Source organism: Cygnus atratus, chromosome 1 (genome assembly GCF_013377495.2).
Source record: "Cygnus atratus isolate AKBS03 ecotype Queensland, Australia chromosome 1, CAtr_DNAZoo_HiC_assembly, whole genome shotgun sequence".
Classification (NCBI taxonomy): Eukaryota; Metazoa; Chordata; class Aves; order Anseriformes; family Anatidae; genus Cygnus; species Cygnus atratus.
The window spans coordinates 119,137,142-119,149,927 of record NC_066362.1 but is presented as its reverse complement, the minus strand read 5'-3'; the positions used below and the strand labels follow the sequence as shown (position 1 = coordinate 119,149,927).

General features: G+C 40.8%; 1 protein-coding gene across 1 annotated transcript in view; it reads left to right on the top strand.

Annotated features, from left to right (window-relative positions):
• OTC (ornithine transcarbamylase) overlaps positions 1-10,084 on the top strand; it is a 29,604-nt gene extending 19,520 nt beyond the window's left edge. The window contains exons 6-10 of the mRNA XM_035542211.2: positions 5,662-5,784; positions 6,118-6,171; positions 6,281-6,430; positions 7,512-7,649; positions 9,680-10,084. Coding sequence (XP_035398104.1) covers positions 5,662-5,784; positions 6,118-6,171; positions 6,281-6,430; positions 7,512-7,649; positions 9,680-9,739 — 525 coding nt within the window. The 3' untranslated portion in view covers positions 9,740-10,084. The remainder of the gene's footprint in view (positions 1-5,661; positions 5,785-6,117; positions 6,172-6,280; positions 6,431-7,511; positions 7,650-9,679) is intronic.
• The last annotated feature ends 2,702 nt before the right edge of the window (positions 10,085-12,786 follow it).

The window sequence follows — 12,786 nt, the reverse complement described above, 5'->3', positions numbered from 1 at the left end:
ATTATGTAAGATGGTAAGTCATAATGAGAACGTCATCAAACACTATACATCATCTTTTTATTTAAACACTGTGCAGTTGTAAAACTGATGTATATTATCACTGTGTTTTGGGGGGGGGGGGTTCTGTCTTCCAAACACCTTGGTTATTAGCATTTTAACAATTGAGAATAGCAAGTTTCACCAGTAATCATGACTCCTAGTCTCCATAACTGTTGGCATCTCTGCCAAAAAATCTTGTTTCATCCTGCATAGTTCATGCCACTGACTGCGGCACCAAACATCGGTGTTGTTGCTCTGTACTCCATCCCTAGTCACTGAAGGGAGGCTGCTGAGCATCTCAGTTATCCTCTAGAGTTGTGTCTCTTTCTCCACTGATTTCAGGAGAAACCTGTTGAGATTGGCAGAATGAGTAGATGCCCTGTTGATCATCCTTAGCTTCTCCTTTATCGTGTCCCTGAATAGGGCAGCCATGGTAGAACATGTCCAAACAGGGTGGGCTTTCCCTTGGTTTGAATACTCAGGACAGCAGCAGCAGCAGTCGCTGCCCTTGTTACATCAAGCACTGGGGAGGGAGGGGGTTTTTGGAGTGAGTGTCCCTGCCCATTTGACATGATGAGGAAACAGGGCTGTGACAGCTGATGCTCGTGCAAAAGAAACATCCAATATGAAGTGGTATCGTGATAAACCGAGCACCCACTGAGATCTCCAGGAGTGACTTTGCTTTTGGACAGCCATGGAAGCATTTTAAAATTTACAACACTTTCCCAGTCAACCTGATAGCAGAGCACTGTTTCCTCCAACCATTCCCATCTCTCCCCTGGCCTTTCCAGCATGTTCTTTAGCTCAGAGTTTGTCAGGAGATCTCTAGAGGGCAGCTGGATGGTTGCCCACTTTGCGGAGGGCATGCTGCACTTTACACTCTTGCTTTCTTACCCAGGAGGCAGGGGGCAGGCAGGGAGGGAGCTCCCCACAGCGCACTGCAGGTGTTGGCACTGTGTGCTCTTTTCCTTTCTGCCCTTCTGCTGCCTTTGTTCTTTTCCGCACTGTATGCCGAGGTGAAGAAGGCTGGTCTTACAGCACCTAATAAAACAGCGTTTCACTCGTATAATGAATTTTACCAGTTCACAGAAGTAGCATTAACACTTGAAGAAGTGGGAGCCACAGGGTCTAGTTGTTACCACAATCAAATTTCTCATGGGATTCTCTGCAGGGTAAGAAGATGTTATCTGAGCACTCCCTGCAAGAAGATTAATATGGGGATGTTGAATAGCACCACTGATTCTTTAAATCAGTTAGAAGTTCATATATAACATTCAGACTGCTTTTCTGCAATGCAAAAGCAATTTATTTGATTTATGCATGCATGCAAAATACAATAGTGACACAGACTGATAGCCTTATATTTACATATAACTACAGAATTTATGCAGCTGATTTCTCCTAAAAACGTCTCTTCCTTATCTCTGTAAATACTTTCCTGCCTGTATTTGGCCTCTCCCTGCTGTCAGTACACACCCAAAATGTACTTTTTTTCTCTTCTTTATTCTCCCCTGGTGTTTGCCACTGGAGCTCTACACACATACTGGCCCTCTTCATGTTTAGCACATCTTTATTCCTCCATTTTCTAAATCCTGTTAATTTTTCCAGATTCTTTCTTGAATCCTCTTCAAGCACTTCCTCTGCCTAGTTTCCCGGTTTGTTTTGTCAGGTTGTCTTCCTGCTTATGGCTTCTGATTCCTTTTTCACAGGTGCATTTTAGTGGTGTGTTTGTTTTTTAGTATATTCTAGCCCATTCCCCAGACAATGCAGCGGGTTTATTACTGGGGCTGTCTCCTTCTCATTCTGTATTGAGGGTGCTCTTGTCAGGATGCAAACTGTCATGAGTATTGGGGTGAGATCCTTCAGGTTCAACATCCTCTTGCCCAGTGCCTTCTTCCTGAGCAACCTGGAGCCCCTCATGGGTTTTCCATCTACGTGGGCTCTCCCCGTTAATGCTGTGGTCAGTATTGATGTCCTCTATTATGCCAACAGGTTTGTTTTTCTTACCATACCTGTTGCATTCTTTCTAAAAAATTCATTTGTGCTGAGTTTTCTCTCGACTTATAACCCACTCGAAATGGTTGTAAACATTTTGCAAGCTGATTTGGAGAGCATGGGGATTTGGCCTTTAAAGACTACAAGTTGGTGTGCTGCTGCTGTGCACATGGAGAGCCGTTTTAAGTCCCTCTCTGTGCTGAAGAGGCACAACAGCCACGTCCTGAGCCCACCCACTGCCTCTCAGTCTCCTGGGCAGAAGCTGTGGCTCTCAATTTCTGTTCTGCGAAGCTTGGCTGGCAGGCAGCATCACACAATTTGTATTCTGGGGACAGACCAGGTATTGACATTGATTCAATTGATATTAATGCCACTGGCCAAATCAGCTAGTTTGTAGCTGACTGCAGGATGGCCAGACTGGTAATTAGAGTGGATCCATATGCCACTAGCTTTTATGTCACTGGTCTGAAGGGAAATTTCTTTTTCAGAAAGAAATGGTTGGCATAAAGAAATGTTTAGCATAACAAATGCATCAGGGGTTCCTTTTCAAATAGTGCAACAAATAACAGCATCGCCCTGTTTGGAGAGCTGCTGTGTATTCTCAATCTTTCCTCAAACTGTAACCAAAAGAGCTCAAATTATTATAATCTTCAAATTCATCACCACCATCATCAACATTATTCTAACAATTAGAAATCCCAGCTAAGATCCAGACTGATCCTCTGGAACACACTCTGTTTCAATGACCATGCCAAACACCAAGGTAGGAGTAAAATAACTGGTGCAGCACGTGCCTTCCAAGATTGCCCTGGTTTTTATTTACCAGATCACGCTGTCTCCCAAAGGACTAAAGCTTTGACTATCCTCTGCTTTCCATTTAAAATTTTGACAGAATATTGATTCATCATTCAAAAGCTTGCTTTAAGTGAGGGCTGTTATGACCGTTGAGGCCGAATGTTTCAGAAGGAACTTATAATGGTGTCAGAGTTTCTGCCTTGCTGGAAGCAGTTCCACGTAGAGTCAGACATGAAAGCCCCTAATTAATTAATTAGTTAGTCATCTCTAAAAATACAACAGCGCTATACTGTTGAGCATGCTTATTTTTTCCCCGTGGTTTGGTGCACTGATACACTGCAACCACGGAGAAGAACAGAATGAAACATAGCAGAAGAAGCATGAGGGTGAGAAAGTTGACTGTAAAATTGGCATTAATTATTTAGCAGGGATTTTTCGTGAGAATAGCAAAACCGAGTTTTGTTTCACTGAAACAGCAGTCAGCTTGCCAAAGAGTCACTCGTAAGGGAGAAGGACTCTAGATTTTCTAAATATTGTTTTGTGGTTTTACCAGAAGTCTAAATATTTTGAAGTCAGGTCCCAAATATAAAGAGAAACTGCAGAACAGCCAATCAAGTAAAATGCCTACATTAATATAACAGAGTTTGGAAAAACTGGGGAGTGATACAAGGGGAAAAGTATCTTCAGAGGGCCAGGTGAAAATATTCTGGTTTAACCTTGATAATTACAGTCATAGGAAAACACTTTTTGCAGGTTTTCCTCTGTGTAGTTGGTCAAGCATGTGCTATAAAATAGAAAAACAAAATGCATTTTCATATACAGTAGTTTTTGTATTGCGTTAATTGGTTATGACTGATGCAACCCTCTCACCTTTCTCACGTTCTTGCACGCTGAGGATGTATCAATACAGGATGCCCTACAGCATGCGTGCGCTGAGGGTAAGCACCACAGCCACAGTCATGTGAGCTGGCTTTAAGTGAAGAGGTAGGAACTGCAGCAGTAGTGTACCAGCAGCAGCACAAAGCTTAGCACACGACGTAAAATAGGCTCCACTGGCATGCACACAGCTTGATTCTGCCTTGACTATGACTTCTTCCATTAGCTGAACGTCTTCATTAAGATTAGCTCAGCTATGTCCACTCTATGCAGCAGTCACGGCAGAGGTGGCTTTGCAATTTGCAGTGCAGATTATGAGGGTTATTATACAGACATCTCCAGTATTTTGTATTTTATCCATAACAGCTAGTAGCTAGGGAAAACAGAGAAAAGTATTTAATATGCATTGTGCTTCTTTTAATGCAGAGTAGCAGCTGGTAATAAGGTGGAGGTTATTTAACATAGCAGTGTATTTGTGACTCACTAGTCAGGGCTTTGAGCATTACAGGCTGTGATGTCTATTTTTAAATAGTGAGATCAAAAGAACTGAGGGTTGTCTCATTTGCTCCTAGCTGTGGGTTTGTGTCTCAGCTATTGCTAACCCCTAGCTGGAAACGACTCCTTAAAGAAATGCCTCAGTTTGGCCTTCTCCTAGGAACATCATTGCTAGGAGATGTGGAAGGATTTTGAACAACGCTTAGAGACTTGCAGAGCTGTTCTACTAAAATAACTTCCATGTCCACAAGGTCCTGCTTTGCTCTCCCATAAATGCCCTCGCATCACAGCTCTGCCCATGAGCCTATGGTTGTCTACAAATCAAAAAGCTATAGTTTCATGATATGATAATTTTAGCTTTTAAACTGTAGGCAGCCTAGGACTCAGATTTAGATTTCAACTGCATTTTAATATCATTCAGATGCTACTATTTTTGACTCAAAATCGTGCTCACTAGCAGAAATGACAGTACGTTTGTTCTGCAACAACTTTGCAATTATTTGTTTAGGAAAAGCTGCTGCCAGGAGAGGGGGGTGCAGTTCCAGCCCTTCTCCTGTTCAGCCTTTTGGCATCTTTGCTGAGCCTGTCTGCGAGGTATCCTGTCAGTACAGCTCTGCAATGTGGGTGCTTATCCTCTCTGACAAGCATTGAACCATGTCATACAAAGTGTTGAAACACTGTCTGGCTTCCAGCTAATACAAGGCAATAGCATCAAGGCCCAGTTTTGAACTAAGATTAAAAGGCTCTGCATTGTGCCGTCAGCCTTTCGAGTCATGAGGTGGAGTAGTACAGAGCAGGCATATAGAAGTACTTGGTTATATCTTTACACATTTTCTGGTCTCAACTCAAGTACCTATAAACATGCCTATTTAAAACAAGCCTTGCTGACGGGCTTCAAATTGTCATGATTTGGAAACGTGTGCTGCTGGTCCTCTTGTTCCTCCTTAGACCTTATCTGTTGGTGTCTAAGGGCCAGAGTAGCTGCACATGTACAGGCTGTGAGTGCAATCAGGTAAAGCTACAGTTAGCACTGTAGTGCTTTTCCAGGTTATGGTAATCCACACTCTAATAAAACCACTGCATTCTTTGGCTCTGCACATGAGAGCAAATCCTGTAGGCCACAGCTGCTTTTAAAGAATTGCTCTTTGCAATTCTTAGATCAGTTAAAATGCACTCTAAGAGCATGGCCACTGCAGGGAACGTTGTGTGGAGACAGAGAAGCTGGAGCAAGCCTGAATATAGGGATATTTTCCCAATTTGGGGAAAGGCTGGAAGGAGTGCTATCTCTGGCATCAGAACTGTCTCCATACAGCTATAATCCCACGTTGACAGCAGCTAGTATTTGAAGGCAGCCAGTCTTTGTTTGCACCAGACCAATCTAACCAACCACCCCTCCCTACGTCATCATCTTGCTCCATTCTCCTGGAGCGTAACCCCAGGGCCGTGTGATTCATTTGGCAGGAGCACTACGGTGGTCTGAACGGACTCACCATCACCTGGATCGGGGATGGAAACAACGTCCTCCACTCCATCATGACGAGCGCTGCAAAGCTAGGAATGCATCTCCGTATTGCAACGCCCAAGGTAAGAAAGCTGTGGGCATGGAGAAAGAAGGGCAAACCTTTGATTTTACAAGATACAAGAATCAATTTAGAACAAAGAATTAAATGATGTATCGGTATTTCATTCTGTAACTGTTGAAATACATTTTCCTTACCTTATTGGAATACTTTCTACCAGTTTATCCCCAAAATAAACTTTCAACAAAATCAAAGTAATGTCCTGAAGCTTTACAGTGCTGAATAACGTGGCATTTCCAAAGGAAAATGGTTCAGTCAGTATTTTTCTAAGCAGAGTTAATAATCATTAAAGATCTTATGTATGTTCCATCATGTTATCTATCATCTCTTTTGGCAGGGCTTTGAACCAGATCTGAGAATAACGAAAATAACTGAACAATACTCCAAAGAGGTATGAGCCCAAGGAACAACCTATCATAGTAGTTTGAATAGTTTATTTTTGCTATAAATGAAGTTGAAGTTTTGTGATTTCCTGATCTTCCTTATTTTATTCACATTAGTATGGTACCAAGTTGCTTCTCACAACAGATCCGTTGGAGGCTGCAAATGGTGCCAATGTCTTAGTTACAGATACATGGATAAGCATGGGGCGAGAAGAGGAAAAGGAAAGAAGACTAAAGGCATTTCAAGGTTATCAGATTACAATGCAGGTAAAAATTCAGATTTCATTTTCGGCTGATCCTTTTACAGATTGCATTTGTAAGAATCAACATCAATAAAGCATGGGTTTGGTGTGTTTTTGAGTGGAGCTATGGAAAAAAAATGCAAACCTTACTCCAGCTTGAAAACTCACAAAAATAACAAGGTTTGGGTTAATATGTACACTTCACATGGCTTGGCCTCTCTCAGAGCCTCCCAATGAGATCTAAATCCAGAACATAACCAGTGCAGGAGAGCTAATCCTTTACTTTTTTATATATATAAAAAAAAAAACTATTCCTAACCTTGAATTTCTTTTTTTTTGCCATCAGAAGAGATCCCTTACATTTTATTTAAAATGAGCAGCTCACAGGTTAACTATTAAAGTTCATAGTCTGGGCATAATCGGGGGCAATTTTGTGTCTATCTGTCAATGTATAAAGCACAGAATAAATGTCTTTAAAAATCATCTAGTTGAAGTGCATATCAGAATAAAAACAGACATAATGTGAAGTCATAAACCATTAATTGTTCAAGATAAAAAGGACGTTTTCCTTGCTGATAGAATTACTGATTTAATTGACTGTATTTTAACGTAAGTTCATAAAATACTATTAATGGGTATGTCTCCGAATTGGCTTGAAGCTTCGTTGTTTATTGATATTAGATCAATATATTATGAGTGACGATATCAAAAGGAAAAAAAAAATCACAGCCTTTTAAATCATGGTTTAATGTGTTCTTGTTGAAATTATCATTAGTATTATATTATTGTGTGACATTCAAATACAGATTGCAGTTTATCGATCCACTAAGTCACTAGAGTTTTTACTTCCTTCTAAAGCCAGAGAAATAGAAGTAAAAAAATGGATTTTGTGAAAGCAGCACCGAACTCTTGCTGACTTGAATGGGGATATTCCCACCGTATTCACTGATGTGCAATTCTTTTGATGTCAGTGGAATTCTTCTGAGTTCATCATCAAAGTCACTAGAATGGGAGCTAATGTAAAATTTGCTAACCTTTTTACCAGTTAAAGATTTCATTAATGTAATAGCATATATCTTGATTTTTTTATTCTTTTTGATCTACAGACTGTGAAATCTGCTGCTCCCAACTGGACATTTTTACATTGTTTACCCAGAAAACCTGAAGAAGTTGATGATGAAGTATTTTATTCTCCAAGATCATTGGTTTTCCAGGAGGCAGAAAACAGAAAATGGACAATTATGGTAAAAAAAAAAATAATAAAGGAAGATAACATGATTTAGAGGTTAGGTCACCTTCTGTCCTGCCTTACTGTACAGGCTTGGATTCAGTATGGTCTCTCAATAAATCATAAATATTAATACACGTTTCAAATGCACCCCGCTGCACATCACGGTTTTGACTGTAGGCAACATATATTTGTAGCTTAAATACTTCTGGACACAAATGTGACCTATTTTGATAATAGTCTGCAGTTGCCTGACACAGTTTTTATCACTAAGTGAAACCTAAAGTATAAACTGTAATTTTATTTTATTTTTTTCATTTAAATCACTAGGTTTACAGTAATGATTAACTTTGCTGCTCCATTTTAAAACATGTTAAATGCTGAGGTCCCAGGGACTGGTCTTACAAACTACAATTTCCCAAACACTTAAAGCAGATGGTGCTAGATATTCTGCATTTTTTTCTCAAGAAAAGCTGCCGTTGAAACCAATGGGAACTTTCCCTGAGAAAGCACCGCAAGAGCAAAACTTTGAAGGACCCTGAAAAGTTATGGTGTGTGTGATACTATGTGATCCATGGGAACCATGAGAGGACGCTTGGCACTTAATGTAAACCATAACTCCTCTCAGCATTCCTAGAATTTCAGAAAATTGCTGCCAGATCTCAGTAGCCTATTATTTATTGGTGGCTTTAGAACCATCATGTTGACAAAAGCTAGCGAAAACTTTGAGATGAAAAACAAAACAGAAATGGCATTAACATAGCTCTCAGATGAACTCTAGATGTGCTTTAAATTAGTAAGTGGCTGAGTATTGTATGTACAAAAACATGAGATTTTGGACACAGTGAAAATTATTAACATATTTGTATTAAATTCAGTGCACAGTTTAGGCCTTAAACTTCTGAAAAGTGCTCATATTTTTTATTTTATTTTTACACTGTTTAATGACTCTAAAACAAACAAATAAAAAACACCTTTACTTTGGGTTCAAACTATACATTTTGTTTGGGTAAGAAAAGTGTCATACTAGTATTTTATCAAGCTAAAGAATAAAGAATGCATGGGCTTTTTTTATACCTTATTTTCTAACCCTTTCAGCTCAGCTAGCAAACTGAAAAATAAATTATTTGCTCAGCTGTAATTCCGAACAGGGCTGAGCATAGCTCTGAAATGGGCAGCAGTGGGGGGCTGCACAGCTGCGTGTTCAGTCCCCACCGTGTGCCTGGGTCTACCTGCCACACTGAGCGGTGCTGTGGGGAAAGGAAAGACAGGCAGCCAGAGCACAGCCCCTGTAAATCCTGGTCCAGAAGAACAATGCACAGTCAGAAATTGCTGGGAAACCACGACAGTGTGAACCAGGTAATACCTTCTCAAAACTGAGCAAGCACAGGGGCTCGTTGTGCGTGCAGGTGCGGGGAGGACAGCAAAGCTGCTTCAGCACTATTTTATTTAGCTGACATTACCGTTTCTCAGTTCATGGCCATACCAAGGGTTTGTTGGAGCGTGTATCAAATACTAGGGGGGAAGCAGGAGGGGTACATGACACACGATTAACCTCAGTGAGTATTTTCCATGTTTTACCACAGAAAGTATAGCTAAGCTGGGATAAATTTTGAAGCCCTTATTCAAGTATGACTGTTGCTGATGCTAATGGCAGTTCTACTGAAATCTGCAAGCAAGCCCACCTGCCGTTTTGGTACCTACAGCATTTCCTAGGAGTAGCTGAGGATACAGTATAACACACCAAAAAGGCCTCAGCTTTTGGTCTAAATGTGCTTTGTCTGAATTTCTGCTAGGCTGTCCATTAATATATTTTGTCTGCACTGAAAAAACCTACCAGCTGTGATACAGAACATCCTAAGTGATTTTCAGGTCTTTCCTGATTCATCATCAGAAATTCTAGCAAATAAATCTAAGCGTGCACTTTTTGTCAGGCCAATAACTCTCAACACAAGACTTAGAGCTAGAAAATATTTTCCCCTTATTTATTTTTATGGAGTATCTGTTTCCAATGTGATTGGATTTTTTCTTTTCTTACTCCTCTAGGCTGTCATGGTTTCCCTGCTGACGGATTACTCACCACAGCTACAAAAACCTACATTTTGATGCTTGGATTCCAGCCAAAAGAAAAAATGGCAGAATATTCTGGTCCACAAATCGTCTACCTTCTTCAGAAAGGATTGAGGCAATGAATGATTCTTTAATAAAACTGTGTGGTTAGCTCTGCTGAAGTATGTAATATTGCATTACATTTGTGAAAATGTTTGAGACAATAAATGCCATTCCAAAAGCTGCTTCTCGTCTAGAGCCTCTAAGCTGTGTACCTTTTCTAATGATCAGCATCACTGAAAAATTTCCAATGCTGTTCTTTAATGATTGGCTTTACCAGCATCAGAGGCATATTACAGTCTGTTTTTTTTTTTTCATTCTTTCTTTTTCTATTTACTTTGTAGCTCTGTTAGAACTAGCATTGTGTAGTATGACAGACATAAACTTCTCTCAAAACTGATCCACTTAATTGCTGATCTCAGGGAGGGTGAGCAGACCAGCGATGCTTTACTGTTGGCCTTGGTTGCCCATGCTTCGTGGGTGCCTTGGCTGCTGTTTCTGTCCTCCAGCTAACCTCCAAATCCCTCTACTCTTTGACACTGGAAATATAGAGACCCTGAGAGCATTATCTTCCTCCGTGACATTCCTGTGGGCTGGCACGGGAGAATACTGCTGCAGAACTGGAACAGAGCAGCTTCCACAGAGCTGGATGCAGAGAGATGCGGCTGGAAGGAATCAGTTCATTCTTTGTCCATCTCCCCTAGATCTTCACTCCCTAAACAGAATTTTGGCTAAAGAAGCAAGTTTTCTAACTCTATTTTTCTAAGGAAAAACAAGGGGCATATGATGGCATTGTGTACAGCTCCTTTGTGGAAAGAATTTGTTTCATTTCATCTGGTGCTGTAACTTGGTGTACATTTCAGCTAATCCCTCTCAGCAGTGAATAGATTCATGACATTTGTAGTTTTTATGATGGCTGGATGTGTGTGTATGTCAGCTAAAGCTTTGTGCACTATTAAAAAACACCTTCTTTGTTATCGCTAGTTAGTTTCAAGAATATGTCAGTGTGTTTCCTACGGTAATACTTGAACAATGTCTGTGATTTTTTAAAAATCTGCAAATTGGTTTCCATTTTCTGATCAGCTGCAAAACGTTATTTAATTAATTTCAAAATTGGAATTCCCTGCTGGGCCACACATAACACCAAAATGAAAATAAAAGTACATTTGTTTATCTTATAATTGATTCATGGTTTTTGCAAGCATTTGTGTGTCTCTTGTTAAAATTAACATTTTCCATCAGTACACTACAAGTGTTTCAACAAGTCAGTGATCACTGACACCTCAGCAGAACTCTAGCTGCAGAACGAATGGAGGAGTAGGGTAATTTCTAGAAATCAATATTTTACTTTACAATTTATCATATGTAGAAAAATGCATGCAATACAATATATATCTGGCTGTATTAGATCCTGCTTTGTGAACTGGGTTCCAGTTCAGCAAGACACTTAAAACTGTGTTTGGTCCTTTTGGAACCGTTGAACTATGCTAAGTGCTTAGGTTGTCAATATCCTTACTAACCTGAATTTAGTGCTGAAAGCAAGACAACTCATTTGGCTAGTCCTCTCACAAAAAGATATTAATATCAGTTTAATTATGTTGACTAATATGCTATCAGTGAAGTCTGGCCGATTTAAAATAACAGAATTGTTTTGTTACTTGTTTCTCAGTGAGCAGATTAAGAATTATCTTCTACTCTTTCACTTCTCTGTGCTCTGATTAGAGCTAATATGCATCTGGGTTATCACAGACTCTTTTTATACTTAGGAATCCGAGCAGGATGCCAGACATCTGAATCCCCTTGACATTTTTAAAACACATGGATAGATCTGCTGCATAGCACATGAGCAATGGAATCCAGCATTTCCAGTGGGTTAATTTCATGTGATTCTATTCCTCTGTGACGATCTGCAGGAAAGGATGATAGTCCTTACAGTCCTTGATCTGTCTTGGACAAACTACTCACACCATCAGCTGTCCTGATACTTTTTGGAAATACTGGGTGGACTTAGCACACACATGCAGAACAACTGAGCTTTTTGTAGAAGCATTGAGCTTACTAGACATTTCTGCACGTGCAATATACGGTCTGGGTGCTGGGAGCCAGGCACACCCCTGCAGGTCAGGTTTACTGAACATGTGCAGGCTGTCTGCACAGTGCATGCTGAGCAGATCTGACACTTCCTGGAGGCGTTGGGTTGGTACCAAATAGGCATGTACGTTTCTGCTGCGGGGACCCAGAAATACGGTGCCCTTAAGGCTTCTTGTTCTGCCTGAAGGGACGTGCACCGCTTCCCTGGCATCAGAACAGCTCTGTGAGGCTTAATCCACCTGTGCAGGTTAATCGTTGTGGGACTGCAGCGTGGTAGCGCGCAAGGCACCATTATTATGCCGTCCAGACTTCTGAATTCACTACTCGAATTTACAAGAGATGATTGCAAATGCAGTGTGTAAAGGAAACAGCAATAATGTGGAAATATTTTGTAGGGAAAAAAAAAAAGTTATCAGCATTCAAAAGGCTTAAAACAAATGCATAACAGGTAGCAGTCACTAATAGCTTACAGTGTTTTTCGTTACATTTATTATGCTTTAATCAGTAGAAGTGCTGTTTTCATTGATGAGTGCACTTGAAGAATAGGCTTTTTCTTTTTTTTTTTTCTCCATCTTTTTACACAGAGGCTCATGCCTGGTTCCTGGTAGTCAAAACCTTCCTTCCCCAAAAACCCTTCTGTTTGACCTGGACAACCGTCCCGGGTCAGACCCCACACATGGACCGGCAGTGCGGGTGTGCCGTGTCCCACACTGACTTTGGTGTCCAAAGACTAACCACAGCTCCAAGGCTGGTACTAAACCTGGCTTTGAGGTGACCAGGGTAAGCCTGATCCCAGCTGCGGCCTTCTCAGACATCTAAGGGCCTCGGAGACACGAGCACAGGCCTGGCAGATGTGGCACAGTCTGGTGGGGCACTTAGAGCAGGAGCTGGTGGCCAGCAAAGACAACCTACAGCACCTCAAATGGCCCTAGAGTATTATGCTTTGGCACTTG